The sequence below is a fragment of the Pseudochaenichthys georgianus genome, chromosome 5 (genome assembly GCF_902827115.2).
Source record: "Pseudochaenichthys georgianus chromosome 5, fPseGeo1.2, whole genome shotgun sequence".
In the NCBI taxonomy this organism is placed as follows: Eukaryota; Metazoa; Chordata; class Actinopteri; order Perciformes; family Channichthyidae; genus Pseudochaenichthys; species Pseudochaenichthys georgianus.
The window spans coordinates 16,853,356-16,876,399 of NC_047507.1; the positions used below are offsets into that span (position 1 = coordinate 16,853,356).

The window sequence follows — 23,044 nt, forward strand, 5'->3', positions numbered from 1 at the left end:
TGCAAATAAGGCACTTTTTTTTGCTTGTTATGCAAATATGGAGATATAACCTTGTAATATAATTAGTTTACACTTAAGTAGCATGTAAGGTGTGCCAACTCTAGAGGGCAGCAGAAATCTTTACCTGTACTGACAAAAATGAGTTCCTGCATGAATATGTTTGTAGGTTTACTCTCTTGCCTCTAATGATATTGCTGTGCAGTTAGACTTCCCGAAAAGGCTGAAGATATAATTAAAGGTTTTTAACTCAAACCAGTTGAGGCTGTTGTTGCCAGCTGACGCAATATCAAATTTTAATAGCAATGTAAACATATTTCAGTGCATAGCAGACAAATCCCCACAATAACTGGGTAGGGTTTCCTTTGCATACATTTCCTGGTGTCTGTAATTGTGTGGAATGTGGTTGGGTGTGTTTTTGGGCCAGAGGTCAGTCACTTTGATGTGTTTCCCCTCCAGTGGTCTTTGATGTGTTGCTTAAAGTCCGGCTTGTATTATGAGGATGAGCCCCTTCTTGTAAAGACTTTAAAATGTATGAACTTTATGAATGTGACACTGTCCAGCTCTGTTGATCCATTCAATGTGTTCTCGGATACAGTGTGTTTTATGAAAGGGATAACTTGTCCATGTGGCTTTGGTTGAGAGAGATAATGATTATAAATGATCTGCAGCCTTTAAAAATAACTAAACATGCATTGAATTATAAACAACAGAGATACATTTTTCTCAGGGATCACTTAACATATTCAATCTATTTAAAGTAAAACAGCAGTGCTTCGTGTAGTCTGTTTTTTCTCGATTCACAGTTGGATCATGCAACTGAGAGGGATCAAACACAGTGGATTGAACTGAAAGAGTACTCTAACAAAAAGTTTGGTGACTTTCTGTGTATCTAAACGAAACGGTAATCCACATGAATGGAGGTTTAGGTTTACAAGTAGGCCTACACAAGGGCAAGTAAACTTGTATTGAGGTCAAACCAAATTGTTCCAATGAAGTTCTTCCATCCCTCTTAAACAAGTCACTATTACTCAAATGATAAATGTTCGGGACGCAAAGTGAAGGTGGCAGGGCGGGCTTCGAGTTTCCCTGCCATTGTTTTTGCTTCCTGGCGGTCCCTGATTTCTGCTGATGTAACGCTCAGGAGGCAGAGGTCAAAGGCAAGCTGAGACTGGAGGGAAACGGAGCCATTCCTTTGTTCCTTCACATGGGTCGTTCATGCTGCACTTTCCCTAAACACACAGAAACTGATGACATGGTGAAATGAGTCAGCAAAGCTTGGAAAACAAACAGCGGAACTGACTCCAGCACAGGAAAACATTTCACTTCCAGGCCCTCACCTCACCCCATCATGTGCTCAGGGATCCTTCAGTTCATGTGTCTCTGCAAAGAACAACTCTGAGAGGAACATGGTTTTCAAAACGTTATTGAAAGAAACACTTGACAACACAGTAGTATGAAAACAGGTGGTTACATTTGGTTAATTATGTGTCAGTGTGAGGCCTCTTTCTCCCATAGCCATCGTGCCTCAGGTCTTATCCCGGGCTCTGCACCGTCCTATCAGCTGTACTTGGCAACGAGTTGGCATGTGATACTTGGTTTTTCTCACTGAACCTTTGCCAGTGGCTGCCATCACATGCCTCTGGCAACAGAAACATCTGCATGCCAGAAGCGTTGTGCCCACTGTCTGAAGTGCGCTGCTGGGAACATTAGTGGAAAAAAACATTAAAGCCTCTTCACTCACAAAGCAAAGAAGCAGAAGTATTTGATGTAAATTAACAAAAGCTGTATTCAGAATGTTTATTTTTGACTTTTCTGAAAAGGACTCAGCTCATACTGGCAAGTGACTGATGTAATAATGTATGTGTTGTGGTGTAATTTCAGGAGGTACATTCATTCATTTCGATTTACATAATTGCTAGTTTAATGCTTTATACATTACAATGATGAACATTTAAATGTTTCAGTATACTATTGAATGTAGTAATAAGTAATTCAATATTAATAGACATTGCCTATAGTACAAAAAACGTACTGTCTACATGTTAATTAATCAACAAGTTCTGCTTAATACTCTTTTTCAACATAAACTTGTGATGATTTGTATGTCGTTGCAACTTAAATCCCCAAAATCCGACTTAAACTTAAACTAAAAACTATTTTTGAATTGTAATCACGCATCAGATTGTTTTGGGCTCAGGTTCCAAGGTCTTTAAAACAATGTTTGTTTTTAAATAATGTTCATAATCTACATAATGGATGCATACACAAATAGACTTTCAGCTATAATGAGAAGAATGTATATTTGATTTGCAAGCTATTTTGGAGTTGTGTGCTATTCTTACTGGTTGAAAGTGGGTGAATTAAAGCTAGTTTGCAGTTGTTTTAATGCCCAAAATTCACGTCATATTAGAATAAAGTCTTCCAATACTTTACATGCCATACTATTCATAAGCTATATCTAATTGTAATATAGCTGAAAGGTCACGGAATACAGTGCTCATTTGTGGGCATGGTCTTATTTTTAGGGATGTGGCAAACTGGCCCCCTGCGACCTTAGAGTCTTGACATTGCTCTTTACAGTGTATCTGTTTCACAGCGGACGAGGCTAACTTCTTGGACTAATTCATTCTCGGATACAGTAAATATCTTTAAAATCGCCATCAAACTACATCATACGGTCACTAATCTCATCCCTACATTTATGTGTAGGCTTGTGGTAAAGAAACACGTCGCTGTAACATATTAGACACGCGGACGGAGTTGTTGGGGTGTCCGGTTTGGTTTTGCATTTCCCCCCCTTTTTGCGACATGAATGGTACATCCTAAAAGTGGTTTGGCTCGCAGAGTAGCAACTGACAACATCGCAGGGGGCAACTTCACTTCACTTTACCGACCAACACAAGTTGTGGGACACCGACCAGCAACGCGTGCTGTTGTAACTTCACCCCGTCGTCTTTTTATTCCTCAAAAGCAATGCAAAATAACTGTTCCTATTAGTTTTGAGGCAACATAGAAAAGTAGCGGCTTGAAGTAGCAGGCTTCTGTTTTTTTGGGAATGCTTCCTCAGCCTGCCTGTAAAGGTAAGTGTGTCCCGCTGCAGTGAGACTTTACTTTGTTGTTGACTTCAAGTCATTCATTGCTTAGAAAATACTCAAAATGCCAAATAATTGAAACTAGTTCACTACAGAATAATAATGTTTTGGGAGACTTTAGGAATCTGCACAAAAAACTATGGGACATTATTTAGATTTTGTATCAATATTTATTTTGGCTTTGTTTTTTTTAATAGCATTTCTTATACTATGATGCACAATAACAGTAAAACGTCACTGTACTTTCAGGTTTTTAATTTACAAGCATTAGCCAACTGATAACTATATACATTAATAAGCAGGGAATTGTTGCATTTATTAGAAAAGTAAACAAAATGTAATTCCTTCTGTGATTTTTTTGCCGGTTCATTGTAATGTCTGGCTCTACATTTTTAACAGTCCTATAAAAACTGCTTTATATAACCTTTTGAATTACTAACCTAATAAAGGAATGTACTGAGTACTGCCACTGATTTAAATAATAACAATAATAATAATAAAAACTAAATATCTTTCTCCTCTGTGATTTGTAGAGCAGAAAGCGACAGTCCTATCTGTCAATTCCCATCTGAAGACATGTTGTACTGGACTCTGCCTGACTGGAAAGTGCTGCTTCTGACTGTGCTGCTCTGGGACTGCCTTTGTGCTTTGGGACTGAAGCCCACGAGATGGCCACTGTATTCTAAAAAGCCTTTGCTCCTCGCTTGGAATGCCCCGACTGAGGACTGTGGCCCGAGGCATGGTATACGCTTTCAGTTGGATAAATTCCAAATCGTGGCCTCACCCAATGAGGGCTTTGTTCGGCAGAACCTTACCATCTTCTATGAAGATCGCTTGGGCTCATACCCATACTTCAAGTCAGATGAAACTGCAGTGAATGGGGGGCTGCCGCAGGTGGCCAGTCTCACTCAGCACCTGGAGAAGATGCCTGAGGGAGTGCAGAAGTATATACGGGAACCAGGGGCCAAGGGCCTGGCAGTTATTGATTGGGAGGCCTGGCGCCCACTCTGGATACGTAACTGGGAAACAAAAGATGTTTACCGCAAACATTCTCGTGAGTTGGTGCGTCAGAAGAACCCAACATGGCCTCCAGAACAGGTGAGCAAAGTGGCCCAGCAGGAATTTGAGATGTCTGCCAGGAAGTTCATGCTGGAAACCCTGAGGCACGCCAAGAGCCTGAGGCCCAACCAGCTGTGGGGGTTCTACCTGTTCCCTGACTGCTACAATCACGACTACAGGCGCACTCTGGAGAACTACACAGGCCGCTGTCCTGACGTGGAGGTGGCCCGCAACGAGCAGCTCAAGTGGTTGTGGACTGAGAGCACCGCCCTCTTCCCCTCCATCTACATGGCCCCTGTGCTGCGTTCCTCGGACTCCGGACGGAAGTTTGTCCGGAACCGTATAAAGGAGGGGATGCGTTTGGCATCATCAGGCGATGGGTTGGCACGTCCTGTCTTTGTGTACACCCAGCCCACATACAGCAACTCCCTGGAGCAGCTGACAGAGGTGAAACTCTAACTCTAACACTCTTGATTTCTGTTTGTCTTTCTGAAACTTTTTTTTTACCCTTCTGGTGAAGTTTGAAATCTCCAAATCAACACATTAAACACAGAAAAAACGCAACTCACTAACTAAATAGGCAACCGAGGCTCAGTGGTGTGAAGATTTTTGTAAAGTAAAATGATCAGTTATTAAATCGGCACGGTGCCTTGATAAACAGGTTATTACCGTTTTTAGAGTATCGCTAAAAAAATGCATATTGAGTCTCCTTAAGATAACCTTTCTAATGTTTTGCTGAGCTTGCTCAGTCATGTATGATAATGCACATTTAGGATATGGAGTTTTCCTGCTCTGAGATGAACTCCCAGTCACAGCTCTCTCTCTGATCAGTGCGTGCTCAATGGAGCTTTAGCTCTGCTTTTCCTTATCGGCAGGAGCAGTCCTTTCCTGTTCTGGTAGCTGACAGACTCCCCAATACCTCTCATTTATGTGGAGTGGGCGGGATGAGTGTTGCTCAAGTTGAAAATCTCGCTTACACCCTATAGACCATTTCCTTATGGAAGAATGAACAGATAAGTGCTGCTGCTGCACTTCTCAGTTCACACACAGTAGCTCATGGCTCACTAACACTTTGACCCTGTTATACTGATACTGCACAGTGTATTTTTCTTGTGCTTGGCCTGTAGTCTTAGAAAAGTAAAAGGTTTTGATAGGCGTTTGAAATGCTGTATCATCTTTTACAGACTGACCTCGTCTCCACCATTGGGGAGAGCGTGGCTTTGGGAGCAGCTGGAATCATCATGTGGGGAGATGCAGCGTATGCAAGCAGCAAAGTAAGTGCCCATGTGCTAATCATAAATCATGAATTACTCAGACACTACTTACAACACTGACCATAAACACGGTGATCTGGTAAGTTGATAAGTCGTATGTGCAGTCAGTAGATAACATTTATTCCTCAGGCTTCAGTTCAAAGGGGGTCACACATGGACGTCTGAAGATAGGCAGGCAACACAGGAGATAGTTCTATTTTCTTTAAAGTCACATTTATGCTGCAAAACTTAAAATTAGCTATGAACAGTGCATATCTCACAGTCATACTGACGAAAAAGAGGAAATGAACATGGCCGATTCATAGTCTTTAAAAAGAAGATCAGAATGATCCACAGTGAATGGTGACACACTTGGTAAAAATCTGAAGACAAACAGGCATTCATTGGAGAAAAATGTCTTTATTATACTTAAATGATGACAAATGCATGTTTTGTTTTGCAGCAGCAATTCACCAGGGTCACACACACATCTTTTGATATTAATTCATATATTAATTTATTTTTCATCCATCTTACATTTTTGTATGGTGTATAAGTAATACATAGAATATGAACTGCATCTTTTCTTTTTATACAGTGAAATTGCATTGTGTTTTTTCCTTGTTGGCCTCTATTTTGGATACATTAGCACATCCTATGCTGGTTGTGATCAGGTGCCATGTAATTGATATGTTCTGTTTAGATTCAGGCTCTTTTTTATTCTAGAAGGCAATCTTTAAGGCAGTTTGTCCTGAACCATGTGCAGCAGTTACACAGCCCATTTAATAGATAAGATGTGTAGCTCACAAAGTACAAAGTACCTCATAACAATATTTATATTTATAAAGGATTACTCAAGTATTGTACTTTCTAGAAATATTATGATTAATTGAACATCCATCAATCACCAACACTCATCTTATTGTTTCTTTTTATGGGCATAATACAACAATTTTGCACAGTGAGACATTTTACTTTTGATACTTAGATATATTTTGACGATTATGCTCATGCACTTTAACCTAAGTACAATTTAGAATGGAGTAAATAGTAGTTGTAACAGAGTATGTGTACACAGTGTTATTACCTACTCCACATAAGTAAAGAACACTTTTACCACTAATAAATGTTACACTGAAAGCTGTTAACATACCTTTAAAAGTCACAAAGGATCCCGTCACACTCCGTGATGAATGTAGAAAAACAGGCAGGTTTGGTGTTAAAGGTCAGCAGTGCAGACGTGGCCTCAGTGAGTGATGGATGTTTTTTTTCTTTCTTTTTCTTCTTCAGAACAGCTGCTCTGACCTGGACGCCTATCTCCGGGGTCCGCTGGGTCAATACCTCCTCAACGTCTCCACGGCAGCAGAGCTATGCAGCCAGACCTTGTGTGGTTCTCACGGCCGCTGCCTGCGCAAAAATCCAGACAGCGATGTTTACTTGCATCTGGACCCCGTCAGCGACGCTAGCGCCACAAAGAGCGGCAGTCTGAAGGGCAGCTTGGAAAAGACCACTTTACAAACCCATTTTCAGTGCCAGTGCTTCAGCGGCTATCAGGGGGAGGGCTGCGATCAGATAGACCCTCTACACCAAAGAGGGACGGCGTCTCAAATGATGGCGTCAGCTCTGCAATGTGCCATCTTACTGATTATCTCTCAGCTCCTCTGTTAATATGTGATGAATTAGTTGATGTATGTCAGAAGTAATGTTGTGAAAGTGGAATTTATGCACTTAAATCTGGTAATAGCGCAATATGTATTCAAAGTGCCTTATCTTTTTTAAACATGATTTTTCTCTGACATCTGATCTTTTTTATGGTGGCAACTACAGTGTTATTATTTATTTGAATGTATGTTTAGGTGTTCTATATGAGTTTTTCTTTATATGAAGTATAGTGTCCAAAACCTGACTACTAGTTTTATCCTAAAACAGTATTTTTGTATTTTAGCAGCTAGAAGCACAATGTAAAAAGAAAATGTCCGACAATTTATATGTTCCACAATTTCACGTACATAACCGCTTCTTTCTTTGTGATGTTTTCTAAAAATGTGACTTTTGTCTAAGAAAATAAATGTATTTGTTACGGCCTATTTTGAATTTCTTTCAAGATTTACAGGACACAATAAGAAGGGCAGAGTAAACAGAAGATTTGGTTTCCGATAATGCAGGAGTGCTTCTGCTGTTTGTAGCCAATAAAAGTGAGGCTCCAGGGGGAGACATGGCATGTCCACTGAGGGGAGGCAAAGCCAGCGAGTCCTCAGGGAGGGACTCATTTGCAGGCTGCTGCCTCATACCCCCTCCCCATGTAATTGCAGGGTGCTGTTAAACCAAGAGTTATTTTTACTAGTTTTAAGAGCTGTGCAAGGCATATATTACATTTGTAGGGTAACAAGTTCATTATGGCTTGCTTGAAATCCATTTGAAGTCAAACTTAATTGCCCTTCGAGGTCAAATCTCTTTAGTTAACTGTTTGTTAAAAATAATAGTTACTTCGATTTTACTAAAACAAAAATACTTTATGAAAGGCAGAATAGGAAGTTTTAACTTGCCTGTGACTTTAAATCTGCTCCTTTAAATGATCTGCATGTCTCTTGTGATTGGCTGTTCGAGATTCTTTGCACACTTCTGATTGGTTGTTTCTGGTTCCGAGAGGCACTTCTGCTTTGTTCCTTCCCCTTTTCATGCATTCAGATCATGAGACTTCTGGTTGCTGTTCCCTGCTTTTCCAGACCACAAAGTACTAACCAAAAAAACCTCTTCCAGTTGTAAGATAGGTAAGTGTCTGTTTGTCATTTTGTCCTAAATCCTTTCTTTTCCTCCACTACATAACATTATGGTCGGTTACTTGTTCAACTTTAGCTACACCACAACAACATTTGAGGTTTTCTGGGAAGTAGAACAGGATTAGAATTAGACAGAAAAAACACAAAGTTGTCAAAGTTTGGTCAAAAACTAAAAAGGTAAATGAAAATTCGAATTTGCTTAAAATGTTGATACTTGAGACTCAAGTTATCTCCCAACATATAACCAACCACAACCAAAAAGTATGAAGATGACAATTTCGCAATATCACAGTATTACAACACAGTGGAGTGATCTAAACCAGTGGTTCTCAACTGGTGGGTCGCGGATCCGTTTCGAGTGGGTCGCGGATGTGTGAGTGAAGAAATTTATTTTTAATTTTGGGGAAAAAGTCAAACTTTTATTTTGAAGGCCCGATTTTCTAGGTAGGCGTTGGACTGGAAGTACCGGAGACCATACACGGTTTTGAAAACTTCTGTCACATAGTGATCATCTTCTCGATACAACATCTTTGCTGATGTTTTTTCGAGTCTTCTGGCCAATCAGAATCAAGATTGTTGCCGGAAGTCCCCACAGAGAATAACTTTGCGGTAGAACTCTTTTTTATACATCCATGGTTACAACTTCAGATAACAATGAACACATAATGAAATATGATGACTGACAGGTCACAGAACAATGGGAGCTATCTACCCTTACCCACAATTTAAAGTAAGTCACACAGACTATCTCCTCTTTACTCTTCTCGCAGCAAGATGTCAGAACAAAGTGAAAAACAAACAATGGCATAAAATATTATTAATATGTCGGGTAGTAATATCCATCCATCCATCTTCTCCCGCTTATCCGTGGTCGGGTCGCGGGGGTAGCAGTTCCAGCAGAGAGCCCCAAACTTTCTTTTCCCTGGCGACATCAACCAGCTCTGACTGGGGGATCCCAAGGCGCTCCCAGGCCAGCGAAGAGATATAATCCCTCCACCTGGTCCTAGGTCTACCCCTTGGTCTCTTCCCAGCTGGACGTGCCTGGAACACCTCCCTAGGGAGGCGCCCAGGTGGCATCCTAACTAGGTGCCCGAACCACCTCAACTGGCTTCTTTCGACGCGAAGGAGGAGCGGCTCAACTCCGAGTCCCTCCCTGATGACCGAACTTCTCACCTTATCTCTAAGGGAGACACCAGCCACCCGGCGGAGGAAACCCATCTCGGCCGCTTGTATCCGCGATCTCGTTCTTTCGGTCATGACCCATCCTTCATGACCATAGGTGAGGGTAGGAACGAAAATGGCCCGGTAGACAGAGAGCTTTGCCTTCTGACTCAGCTCCCTTTTCGTCACAACGGTGCGGTAAAGCGACTGCAATACCGCTCCCGCTGCTCCGATTCTCCGGCCCATCTCACGCTCCATTGTTCCCTCACTCGAGAACAAGCCCCCGAGATACTTGAACTCCTTCACTTGGGGTAAGGACTCATTCCCTACTTGGAGTGGACAGTCCATCGGTTTCCTGCTGAGAACCATGGCCTCAGATTTGGAGGTGCTGATCCTCATCCCAGCCGCTTCACACTCGGTTGCGAACCGATCCAGTGAGTGCTGAAGGTCGCAGACCGATGAAGCCATCAGAACCACATCATCTGCAAAAAGCAGTGGTGCAATCCTTACTCCACCGAACTGCAGACCCCCCCCCCCACGACTACGCCTCGAAATCCGATCCATGTATATTACAAACAGGATTGGTGACAAAGCGCAGCCCTGGCGGAGGCCAACCCTCACCGGAAATGGGTCCGACTTACTGCCGAGGACCCGGACACAGCTCTCGCTTTGGGAGTACAGAGATTGGATGGCCCTGAGTAGAGACCCCCTCACCCCATACTCCCGCAGCACCTCCCACAGTAACTCCCTGGGAACCCGGTCATACGCCTTCTCCAAGTCTACAAAACACATGTAGACCGGATAAGCGTACTCCCAGGCCCCCTCCAGGATCCTTGCGAGAGTAAAAAGCTGATCCGTCGTTCCACGACCAGGACGGAATCCGCATTGTTCCTCCTCAATCTGAGGTTCGACAATCGGCCTGACCCTCCTTTCAAGTACCTTGGAGTAAACTTTCCCGGGGAGGCTGAGTAGTGTGATGCCTCTGTAATTGGCACACACCCTCTGATCCCCCTTTTTGAAAAGGGGGACCACCACCCCGGTCTGCCACTCCTTCGGCACTGTTTCCGACTTCCACGCAACGTTGATGAGACGTGTCAACCATGACAGTCCCTCAACACCCAGAGCCTTCAGCATTTCCGGGCGGATCTCATCCACCCCCGGGGCTTTGCCACTGTGGAGTTGTTTAACGACCTCAGTGACCTCCCACCGGGAGATTGGTGTTGATCCCCCGTCATACTCCAGCTCTGCCTCTAACATAGAGGGCGGAGTTGTCGGGTTCAGGAGTTCCTCAAAGTGTTCCTTCCAACGCCCCAACACTCCATCAGTTGAGGTCAACAACGTCCCATCCTTACTGTACACAGCTTGGATGGTCCCCTGCTTCCCCCTCCTGAGGTGTCGGACAGTTTTCCAGAACAACTTTGGTGCCGCCCGAAAGTCCTTCTCCATGTCTTCTCCGAACTTCTCCCACACCCGCTGCTTTGCCTCGGCCACGGATGAGGCTGCTGCCCTTCGGGCCTGTCGGTACCTTGCAACTGCCTCGGGAGTCCCCCGGGATAACAAATCCCTGAAGGCCTCCTTCTTCAGTCGGACGGCTTCCCTGACCACCGGTGTCCACCAGGAGGTTCGAGGGTTACCGCCCCTTGAGGCACCTAAGACCTTGAGACCACAGCTCCCCACCGCGGCTTCGGCAATAGAGGCTTTGAACACCGACCACTCTGGTTCAATGTCCCCAACCTCCACAGGAATGCCCGAAAAGGGTAGTAATAGATTTATTTATTTTCTTCTCAGTGTACCAGAATGCATAGTTTATGTTAGTATTTCTAAAAATCTCATTAAACCTTTTTTAAAAGCATACTTTAGTTCTGTGAAGGGATATATGCACTGTACTTGACTTTTATTAATATTGTATGCTGAAAAGCGTATATATTACAGCACGATTTTTTTGTTGAATAGATTTGAGTGCTTCAAAATGTTGGGTATTGACCAAGTAAAAAGTGGGTCCCGAGGCCTGACCAGTTGAGAACCACTGATCTAACAAGTGCTGTATTTTCCTTCTTTGCAGGGATGAGTTCCTTTAATCACGAGGTGTTGCTTTTCTTAAATCTGATCAGCCTAGTGTCAGGGCTGCAGTTTGCCACAGAAGAGCCTTTCCTCACGGTGTGGAACGCCCCTACTGCCAGCTGTCTCTCACAATATGGCATTGACCTCGATTTGGGCACGTTCAGCATTGTCCAGAACCAGAACCAGACATTTATAGGTGGAAACATTACAATATTTTACGCTGAAAAGCTTGGTCTGTATCCCAGGTACAATGGCAATGCAGAGGCTATCAATGGCGGGGTACCGCAGAACGCCAGTCTGGAGAAACACCTCATGGTGGCCTCTGAAGATATCCACGCCTGGATCCCTGACAGGGATTTCCAGGGCCTGGCTGTGGTGGACTGGGAGAGCTGGAGACCAGTTTGGGAGAGAAACTGGGACAGTAAGCAGGTGTACTGGGCGGGCTCAAGAGCACTAGTGAAGTCCAGACATCCAGACTGGAGTCCTGCAGAGATAGAGGCCGCAGCCCGGGGGGAGTTTGAGGAAGGTGGGAGGAAGTTCATGGAGGAAACGTTAAAGCTGGGGCAGCAGGAGAGACCAAATGGGCTGTGGGGCTTTTACGGTTTCCCCAACTGCTACAACTACTACAGCGACAGAAGCAGGAACTACACAGGCGAGTGTCCACCTGTGGAGCTGAAGAGGAACGACCATCTGATGTGGCTGTGGAACGTCTCCTCCGCTCTTTACCCCGACATCTACCTCAGCCTGCAGCTGCGAGACCTGAGCAGAGAAGTGCTCCTCTACACCCACCACCGTATCCTGGAGGCCATGAGAGCTCCATCAGCACCACCTGTGTTCCCCTACGCTCGCATCGTCTACACATACACGTTAGATTTCCTCTCTCAGGCAAGTGGCAGATGTTTTAATTAAACTCATTGTGGGATTGTCGTGATTTGGTTCTGATTGTTCTGCATGCTTTTTCCTTACTGCAGGAACATCTGGTCTACACCGTCGGAGAGAGTGCTGCTTTAGGATCTGCAGGGGTGGTGCTGTGGGGCGACCATATCTTCTCCAAATCTCAGGTACAGTGACTCACACGGTAACCATTCACACAGTATGTCTGGGTACATGTTTTGTGTTTATGGTCATTCATATTTCTCATGTAAAGCTTACATTGATCATGAGCACTCAAGTGTTTTGTATTTACTGCTCGATAGACAATGGTGATTTTGTTTTGTTTTTACTTAGTGTCTCTATGGTTATTTTAAAAGTCACTGACTAATGGTTTAAAAACCAGAAATAACCTCAAACATCATGATGAAGGCAAGATGGCCAAAGGAAATCATAAAGAAAATCTGGAAAAGAGCTGTACGACATGTTTTAACTTTGATAGTGTGTGTTCTTGCTTAGACAATTTAAAAAGTATCTTGATGCTTTCAGTGATCTTTATCATTAGCTCCTTTCTCAGAGGTTAAAATAAAAACACATTTGAATTAAGGCTTCTTTTATTGTGTTGTAACTTTCTGGTCCTTTAGCTAATGTCTTAGAAAGTGTTATACTAAAAGAACATCTAGTATTATTTGATATCTCATTTATCTCATGTCAGCAAATCCCATCATGGGCACTTATACTGAACACCTTCAAATAAGTTCAATTGTTTGTATTCACAAACAGTTTAAAAGCACTATTGCAATTATAGGAAATAATCCAAAACTTCAGATTAGAGTTGAATTTTCTGTAATATTTACATGATATATTACTGACACATCTATATATTTGAGAGAGTTCATGTTAAAACAGAAACATTTCCAAGTTAAAAACACCAAACAATAACCAAACAGCCTAGAAACTAAACTGATCCAACCCTCACTACTCTATTCATACACCTCTTAACAAATATCTAGTTTAATAGAATTTCCCAAACATACTGTGAAATTTGACCCGTTTTAAATGTGATGCTCTTTTATGAGCAGAGGCTCATATGTGTTGAAGTTCTCTCTTTTTTAAATCAATACTAATGTGAATGCTTTATTTATGTCTCTCTTATTTATTTCCTCCTTTTAGGCTACTTGTGAGGCTGTCAAATTGTACATGGACCAGACTCTGGGTCCTTACCTGGTGAACGTCACGGCGGCTGCCACTCTCTGCAGCCGGACCATGTGCTCCTCTCAGGGAAGATGCCAGAGGAGGAACTCAGAATCAAGGGCCTACCTCCACCTGGACCCTGCCGTGTGGAAGGTGGTGTCTGAGAAGAGGCCACAGGGACGGCAGAACTACAGAGTTTTAGGACAGATGAAAAAACACGAGGTCAAATTCATGATGTCTGAGTTTCGGTGCAAGTGCTACCCTGGATGGGGCGGGGAGAGCTGCTCCAAACGAAAGCAAGGATAACAGACTTTCCTTAACGGAGTTTCAAGGACTGTATTGGTATCATAAATGGCATTCAAGTCTTTAAAACGTGTCAACATGAACCACTCCATGGGTAGAATGGTAAAAAAGGTCAATTTTTTTTACAATTGACCTTTTTTACATTTCCCTTGATTTTCATCACTTGGATGTTTGAGCCTCACTGCACAAAATGATTTATGTGCAGTGTTCGTCGCTCGAAAACCGTTTAGACATCTGACTTTAAACGATTTGTACATGCAGGATCTTGGGTGATGTGGAAAACCGGAACCATCCAGTGCACAAAACCTGAGAATGGAATTATGGATGCAGTGAAGAAGGAGACATATTATGTAGTACCACATGCTACTTTATACTCAATACATTCCAGTGGGAAATATTGTACATTTGAATCATTGTTTTTTTCAGTGCAAGCTTTTAGTTGCTTTAAAGATTAGGGCTTTAAAATGATTCATCAATTAATACAAATGTATCAACCAAGGGAAATATGATTTATTGCAAGAGATTACTGATTGCATGAACACCTTTAAAAGCTGCATGCAAATTAACAGCACAATATATGATGGGACTTTCTGGATTATAAGGATTTTTTTCTCTTGATACTTTAAGTACATTTGACCGATGATACTTTTGAACTTTTGCTTATTGGCTTGTATGCATATGTATTGAAATAACCGTATGATGGGACTTACTTGAGTAAATAACTTGCCTACAATATGTTTGATGCTGTGGCTTTCATATTAAATATTTCTGTGAATGGTTCCGAGCAGCAGGTGGCGCTGTGGGACAGCTAACTGGCAGAGATGCATGAGACATCAAGGTCAGAGCTCTGGGTGTTAGTAATCACAAGGAGAGTCAAATCAGTGTAGGGGAAACAAAAATAATTGACTCAGTAGATCCGCTTCTTCTGACTATATGCTCCAACTCTCCAGCCGCCGCAGCGTCCATGAAGGGTTAAACTCTGACAGAGAAGCAGAGAGGGCACAAGGTGACCTTGATTGATTTACGAGTGGCTGTACAATGTTGTCTTATCTGATAGCCACCGCTGCTCCAAACTGGTGTTGTTGATTGTGATTTCCCCCCTCTGTCCCCTGCGGGGCCGACAGGCTGGAAGAACAGACTCCCACAAGGTCCTGCTGCTTCCTGCTTCCTGCTTTATCATCATCTGGCTGGATTATAGGGAAGATGGATGCTCTTTTTTAAACTGGAGATAGGTTTTCAGCCTGTGTTCTTTTAAAACATAATTTAACTCTTTGGCATTGATTGTGAAGTTTCTGGAGAAAAACAATTTGCGTGTCATAAGCCAGAGACACAATTTAATGTCCAGCCTATATTTACTTAGTTTCTTGATAATGGCAGAAGGAAACACAACAAGGCTCTCCTTCTGATTGACGTTTGTGCTGCTTGTCAATCTATTTGTGATTATTATGTTCACCTTGGCAGCCTTAAATCCACTCCCTCTGTCCAAATAGAGAGACAGAATTATAATAATGCTGTGTTGTTATTTAATAGGCTTGGGTTTATTAAAGATGTTGTTTACAATATTACATTCCATTCATTATGCAATGTCATATTTAACATTTTGGACCAGTATTTCACATTTTAAAAGAAAAACTTGCAGAAATAATTTGACACGGAGAATTTCACACATTACGAGCAGCATTTATCAAATGATCCCACAAACTTTGAAATTGCCTTTCAGTGTCATAAATGACTACATGAGCAGCGCCAGTCTGATCTGTTTATCTGGTTTGAGTGGTCTTCTTTCCCCTCCACCCTCTGTCAGGTCTGGCAGGCCCTCTATTTCTCTATCCTCTCATCTCTGCATTTCTTCATTTTGGCGTCTCGCTCTGTGACCCCTCCATGGTCACGTCTCCCCTTTCCCTGCTGCTCGGTCTAGAGATCGTCTCGCTCGCACTCCGTTTAATAACTGTTTTGTCACGCTCCGTGTCTTTGTCCTTCAGAGGAGTCGACTGTGATCAGGTTTCTTAAAGATCTGATGCGCACTTGTTTACATGATTTATAATAATAATCCTTATATTTATTATAGCGCTTTATCAATGACTCTCAAAGCGCTTTACAAATACACATTACACATACAGATCATACGTATACATGCGTAGCCTACATGTCATCAAAGACACGGTGGTGTGCTTTGATCAGACTTTTATATGAATAGTTTGATGTACAACTATTTGCTTGATTGCTTAGAGTTAGACACGAAGATCAATGGCGGTATCTCTGCACTAAATGTGAAGCTACAACCAGCACGTGGTTAGCTTAGCTTAGCTTAGCGCATAGAAAACTCTCACGCTGGTTGTTTCCTGTTTCCTGTGAATATTTGTTTCAACTATGACTGTAGTTGTTCCCTAACTGTACCCAAATCATTATGTGCTGGACTATGTCTTGGTTGGGAGCAGTGGCCTCTGACAGTCCCTACTGGTTTTAGTACATTTACAAGTACAACAAAAAGGATGTAAGACTTTGTGAACATTACATATTAGGGTTGGTAGGAGGGTGCGCTCACTGCGTTCTTTCCCTATCCAAAAAGGTTAAACTATTCCTGCAATGGAAATGATGAAACCTCTGAAAGACAAGTGAGGGAAAACAAATATGGTGATCCATTTTCTCAGGTCTGATCTAAATTGCCTTCACTCCTATGTTGACGACTTAAGAACAGGTTACAAATGGTTTCTATAAGGATTTACCTTGCAAAAAAATGACTATCTTTCATAGTTCTTTATTTATAAAAACAAAACGTTATGTTTTCACAGATTAAAAGTTTTTTTTGACGGGTGTAAAAAAGTAAATAGGAAATATTCCTGAAAATGTTTTCCCCCCTGTTTAACCGATGAAAAAAAACAACGAAAGATTATCCTGGCAAAAGTGTTTTTTGCCCACCTGTTGTTAAGTCATAAACACTGGAAAGACATTTTTTAAATCAGAACGGATAGCCAGAATTTCTTTGTTCCGAGCTAGGGCATTTGCATTTATATGCATTTGGCAGATGGTAAACCACACCTTTTTTTATGAGCTGGAATTACATGACACTACTTCATACTTACAGCTACTGATTGTGAGTGAGTAGGCTATAAAAACCGATGGAGAGGGGTCCTTGAATCACTTTTTATCACATCTCCATGTACGTAAATGAAATCAGAGCAGGGGATCAGAGACATTACATGAAAGGCAGAGTGTGAGAGAGGTCACAGTGTCCTATTTCTGAGATGGAGCTCTGACATTTCTGCACCGACTGGTAGGATCACCACCAGCTGCAGTCAGACCACATCCTATAGGAGTCGCTGACCAGGTGATCAATGTATTTGCACATACATGAATTTGTAGGGATGTGCAGAAAGAACAGACCACTGTGTCTTTCAGTTTCCATGTGTGTGTTATTGCTGTTGATGATTTGCTTCCTCTGCTGCCTCCTGATGAGAGGTGACCTGACAGACTGTCCCATGTGACGTCTCCTGAGACGAGCAGCACTGCGCTCAACCCCAACCCCACCCGCCCTGCAAGACCCCATCAGAGCATTAGAGCAAAAGGAAACACCCATTCACACACTTGTGATACAAAGGTGGCTCCTGCCAACGCCACACAATAACTGTGTGTGCCCCAGGAGCCATTCAGGTGGAAAATTACACTGCCCAATCAATCGCTAATAGAAAATCTTTCATCTTGTAGCGGCCAATCATATGCTGGCTGTGTGCTTTCTCCTTGAAACAACGGCCAATCAGTTGCTCACAATGCTTGTCACTGTCATGTTGATCATCATCAAATGTAATTATTCTCCTGTTTCATGGACAGATATTGATGGCGTTGGTCGGTGACGGATGATGAGGGTAAATAATGCAAGCTAATCAGAAACTAACTATGCAAGTGGAAAGAGAATAAGCATTTTCCCAACACAGGCAGTCTTTCAGTTTGTAATTTGTGATATTTTTTTCTTTCTGCCAGCATAATCCATTTCAGCGTTTTTCTCATTCATTTGAAAGGATTTGATCTTGGCTCATTTGAATAAACATTTTGCTCCATATTAGTCTGGGTAATGAAGTGGATCTCAGAAGAAAATGCTTTTGTTATGAGAGTGCAGTGGCACTAAGGAGTCTCACACTGGTCACCTCAGTGGGAAAAATGCTGATTGGATAGCAGATTTAATATAATGCAGAATACTAATAACGATAATTTTTTTGTGGACAAAGTTTGAATGTTAAGAGCGTTGGACCGAGTGTTTTTGGAAATGGGAAAGAGGGGTTTTATACACAAGACAGCAATAAAGCCAGTCCCCATGTTGGATTGTAGAATAGAAGTCTTGAAAGCACAACACATTTTAGAGAATGGGTTTTTATTTTGTTGTTGAGGTTAATAACACTTTAATTTAACAGTCAATATTTAGCATTAGACAGTGTATCTGGCTGCTGCGTAAATTAATAATTGGGTAATACTATAAAATATTGGTCCCCTATGTCCCTACGTCATCCTTTTGGCCATATATTGCTTTATTTTGTAAAACTGGCATTCAAAAAGTCAACAGGAAAAACTTGTCAGCATCATTTAGGGACTACAGCTAAAACAATGTTACCAGCGTTGGCATATAGCACACACACATGCTCAAAGAAGGGTTTTTGGAGTATTTCTGTGAGAGTGGAAGAAACAATTCAGCTCAGAAAATATGATTAGATTTCTAACGTACTGAAGCGATAATTATCATGATTCTTATTCCACCCCTAAATACTCAACATGGCGTGCGTTTAAAAAAATAAACTATGCTTGGTTCCGACATTTCTAGAAGTGAAAAACAGTCTCTGCAATAAGCAAGAAGTTATTTTCATAGATGACTTCACGTCCTTATATTATTATATTATATGAATGAATAAGGTCAACAAAGTGGTGGTGCAACAGTCATTTCCTGCCTCCGGAAACTGCGGCTGTGGTCTCGGATACTAAAATACATAAAGGTAGAGTGGGATTTAATGGGATTCATGACTCCTATTTCACTATCTTAATCGACTGTCTGTTCCTTCTATTTTGATTTACCAACTTTTATTATAAACAACTACAGTAGCCTATGGAGCCCATGCACAACAACACACACACAGAAACACACAATAGCATGCACTCATATGATTTCAAGCTCAACCTCAACACAAATGTCATTGTGAGTCGTAACCTTTACTGGAGCACATTATCTGCTCTGATATGGCGGGGCCGGGGCGGAGGACCAAACGCGATGCGATTGGATTTGAAAGGTCCCCATCCAAGTCATGCCCACCGGCTATCTTGCCTCCACAGTTCAGCAACACCAGCAATATACGGCACGTCGCAAAGTTTCAAGGATCTCATCTGTCCCGCCATATCTGCATCTCCCTGCCCTCAATTAATCAGCGGTTAATAGGAGCTGGGTGACTCTCGTTAGGAGAGGAGAGGATGTGGAGATATTTAATAGGAGTGTAATGCAAAAATACATATAAATAATAATTTAGATAGTTCACCTGCAAAACGTTTTTTTTTTTTTAAATGTTTCAACAGCTTATGAGTTGAGCTTCATCAATTGAACTGTTTCTCTTGGTTGTTAAATTCAACGTGTATATCTTTGTATACTTTCTTGTTTATTACTAGTCTTTGAATTTTTATTGTACAATGCCATGTCTTTTTATGCTGCTGCAACACAAACATTTCCCAAATTGGGATCAATAAAGTACTATCTTATCTTATCTTATGGTTAACAGATAATATAGTATTATTAATAATTCATGAACAAAGCCTGTATACACATTCTTAGAGTAATTTAGTTGAAATCGAAATGTAACTACTCACTTGAATGAGCACTCAAGTTACTCAATTCACGTAATGAGTAGTACCAGTTTAGCTAAATTATTCAGATAATGTTATGTAGGTTTGTCACAAACTGTCACATATCCTCTAATGATAAATGTATACATTTGAAAGAGTCATTTGAATGTATAAGATGTTGACATGTAGCAAATACTAAGTTGACTGTGAAAATAGAATGACCAAATAATTTGTAACACTTCTCCGCTGCTCTATTAATGAACTAACATAGTTGGAGAGTAGGATTTGACAGAGGATGTGTGGGAAAAAGATGGTTGTGGTATTAGAAGTAGACGTGTTTGCAGAAGTGCTGACATGTGTATCTGTCACTACAGGTCATGAGTTATGAAACTGACAATGCTTGCTCCTTGTTTAAACCACAACGATCAGAGGTTGCCCTTGATGTCAGCTTGGATAGACAAATTGAAAATCTGCATTACATAAACAATGTTGCAGTAAAAAAGGCAGCTGCCGGGATGCTTCCTTCTATTTTAACGATTAAAGGTAGAATAAAGAAGGGGAAAAGTTTACTCGGCATTAAAAAATAATGTATTTGTACTCTTGTTCTTTTCATCATTGTGAATTCCTTTTCAACTTTATTGTTCTCAAGGGAGAATTTGTCTTGCAGCCAGGTAATACACAGAACACACACAGAATTAAATATAAGATACGTAAAACCATACCATAACACGAGTCAACAGGAGGTACTTAAGAACTGCTTTGATTGAAATGCTCTCCTAAAGCTATTTTTCCAAAAGTTTGGACAAAAGTGATTGATCTACTCATCGACTGACCAACCGTCTGATCAACTGTTCCTAGAGCCACGGCATGTTGAAACCCAATACATAAACAATAACAAGTACATCTAGTGAAAACACAACATAAAACCTTGAGTACATCTAGCTGACATGTTAACATTAAAACTGTTTGACACATGGGCGCTACAATAGATAAACCTTATTACCCCAGTGGGGTAATTTGTCCTGGGCACAGTGGCACATTCTCTAACTTCACATAAAAAAGATATTCACAAAAACATCCTGAAAACACATTAAAACATAAACACATTTGACATTGACAAGACGGCAGCCTTCAAAAAGGACCTGAAAGAATTGAATTGCTTAAGAGCATTTCCATTTATTGCACATTGCTCTTTTGCTCTACAATAAATAATTTGCCACCTTGTTTGATACTTCCTATGAAGGATGGAGAGGATACTTTCAAACAACTCCAGCCTTTGAAATTGCTCATTTAAATGGTAGTTTACAGTTCTGATAAAAAAAAAACTGAATTACATATTAAAGGGGCCCTATTACTGTATGCACATCTCCCGGGTTATATGTGTATCTTGTGCCCTTACTGTGATATGTTTACATGCTTTCATTTTCAATAAGTGCTTTATCAATCTGCTTTTATTGGTTGGCTGACTGGATCTGTTGTGATTGGTCAACCGCTTAGAGATGTCCCGCCCTTTAGCCTATACCGTACAATGTGTTCAAGGGCTGGCCAATAGAAGCACAAGTGTTACATAGTGATGTCACTATGTTATGAGAGTAAACAAAGGAGTCCAATGGAGGCGTATCAGGCAGGGGGGGTGTGTGTGTTGGAGAGAAACTCCCTTTGGGATTTTAGCCTTGGCAGACCATTTACATGCACACAAACCTATATCAAATGCTACAGTAAAGGGAAGACCCCAGAAAGCACAATAGGACCCCTTTAATGTGACGAATGATATGACCTTATAACTACCTAATCATTATTAATGATTGGAGTGTGATCGTGGTGTTGAACGCTGCTAAGGTCAAGCAGCACCAGCTCAGAGAGGTGTTTGGAGTCTGTAGCCATTTCCTCTGTAACCTTCTGAAAATCCGATGTATGGAATTGTTCTGATTGGTTGTTATGAAATACTTGTCTCTTGAGAGTAGTGATTGACTGTAGATGACCAGTTGCTAATTCATTCGTAGGTGTAAACTTGGAATTTTCTTGTCCTCCATTTGAGCTCTGTTCTCCTGCACGCTTTGGTAAAAGGTCCTTTTAAGATCCATGAAAAATAATTGACTTCATGTCTTTTTTTTCAGTTGTAAATGATGAGGTGAGTGGCGGGGGTAAGTCTCTAGTGTAGTTACAAAAATGTGATTGAATTTTACAAAGCAGCTTGTTCATATCCTAATTAAAAGGAAACCCAAGTCATCAGCTGTATATGTTCAGCAACTACCTGCTGCAAGTAGTTTTATATTACATATTTCATATACCTAGTTTCAGTCCAAATGTATACAAGCAACATCATTTATATTTGTTAACTGTTGTGGTCAGAGATCTTACACAAAACAAAGAAAGTCTAACATTAACGTATTTTAGTGAATCAGTCCTAGGTGGATCTAATGTAATGTAAACTTGCAGGTCACAGTGTTTAATGTTGAGGGGAGAGCCTAATATCTGATACAGGCCGTCACTGGCCACATTTTACCTTTAACATTTGTGTTCAGATTAGCTGCTTTCATACTTTTTCATCTATTGAAGTGAAGTTACATTAGTTCCACTGAAAGGATATCCACCTCTGTTAAAAATGTCAGCATTTGATATATAAGGATTCAGGTTAATATGTATGCTCACAGTAGGGGGCAGTAGTGAATAATGTTTCACCTTGAGACAGAATCTTCAGTAATTCTGAGTGAGTTCATAAGTCTGTATTTTACCTCCAGTGAGTGTTGTGCTTCTTGTAGGGGAACGAAATTGGAGTGTGATGAGTGGGGTTAGATGTGATCTCAAACGAATGAAAGGCTGTGTTTAACAGTATTCCAGAATTTCAGATTCAGGAACTGGTGCCAAAGAATTCAACATGAAATATTGCCCTTTGGTATTCATTCATGCTTGAATTTAAAGGAATTGGTTTTAATTGCAGGAACATGTGTGAAATGTCCATTTCAAGAACTGTTATTTTGAAACTGTTTTCTCCTGCATGTGTTGTGATTTCCACACATCCTTTTCATGAATTACACTAAAGATGAGGATTATAACATCAGGTGGTCTCTGCTGCTTTTCACGGTCTCCCACCCCCCAGTTGGCTTGAATTGCATCTTTCAGTGCTTCAGTGGAGCAGCGTGGCTCCACGGGGCAACATTCTTTCGGCACGCTGTTGTTCTTGGGCGTTGCAAAACGGTGGCTCCCCGGTTGCTCAGCCACCACCAAAATGCTCGATTTCTGCACCTGTTTCCAAGACAACTGACATTTAAAGGGACAAGGGGCGGCTCTGGTTAGTGACTGTTTGCCCTTGACCAGCACTCTGCTTGTACTTCAAAACTGTTTGGTTCAACCTGTTACTGTTTCATTATTTACCTCTGAAGGGCTACTAAATCAAAACAAATGCAAACTGCCTGCGAACTATCCCTTTACTATGAAGCAGCAGGGTGGACAAAGC

At 41.5% G+C, this 23,044-nt stretch overlaps 2 protein-coding genes across 2 annotated transcripts; both read left to right on the forward strand.

Moving 5' to 3' along the window:
* Positions 1-2,615: 2,615 nt before the first annotated feature.
* hyal2a (hyaluronidase 2a) lies at positions 2,616-7,489 on the forward strand. Its single transcript, XM_034083092.2, has 4 exons — positions 2,616-3,080; positions 3,626-4,598; positions 5,336-5,425; positions 6,695-7,489. The coding sequence occupies exons 2-4, from the start codon at positions 3,669-3,671 to the stop codon at positions 7,070-7,072; spliced, it is 1,398 nt and encodes a 465-aa protein (XP_033938983.1). The 5' UTR covers positions 2,616-3,080; positions 3,626-3,668; the 3' UTR covers positions 7,073-7,489.
* Positions 7,490-8,087: 598 nt separating this feature from the next.
* On the forward strand, positions 8,088-14,553 carry hyal1 (hyaluronidase 1). The gene is made up of 4 exons (XM_034083838.1): positions 8,088-8,175; positions 11,408-12,291; positions 12,378-12,467; positions 13,450-14,553. Exons 2-4 carry the CDS (start codon positions 11,410-11,412, stop codon positions 13,774-13,776), a joined length of 1,299 nt encoding a protein of 432 aa, XP_033939729.1. The 5' UTR covers positions 8,088-8,175; positions 11,408-11,409; the 3' UTR covers positions 13,777-14,553.
* The last annotated feature ends 8,491 nt before the right edge of the window (positions 14,554-23,044 follow it).

Bases quoted from the DNA above. Each gene is read 5' to 3' on its own strand.
- hyal2a (XM_034083092.2), top strand. From the start codon at position 3,669: ATGTTGTACTGGACTCTGCCTGACTGGAAAGTGCTGCTTCTGACTGTG. The intron at 4,599-5,335 runs GTGAAACTCTAA...CATCTTTTACAG, and splicing joins CCCTGGAGCAGCTGACAGAG to ACTGACCTCGTCTCCACCAT. The intron at 5,426-6,694 runs GTAAGTGCCCAT...TTTCTTCTTCAG, and splicing joins CAGCGTATGCAAGCAGCAAA to AACAGCTGCTCTGACCTGGA.
- hyal1 (XM_034083838.1), top strand. From the start codon at position 11,410: ATGAGTTCCTTTAATCACGAGGTGTTGCTTTTCTTAAATCTGATCAGC. The intron at 12,292-12,377 runs GCAAGTGGCAGA...TCCTTACTGCAG, and splicing joins CGTTAGATTTCCTCTCTCAG to GAACATCTGGTCTACACCGT. The intron at 12,468-13,449 runs GTACAGTGACTC...TCCTCCTTTTAG, and splicing joins ATATCTTCTCCAAATCTCAG to GCTACTTGTGAGGCTGTCAA.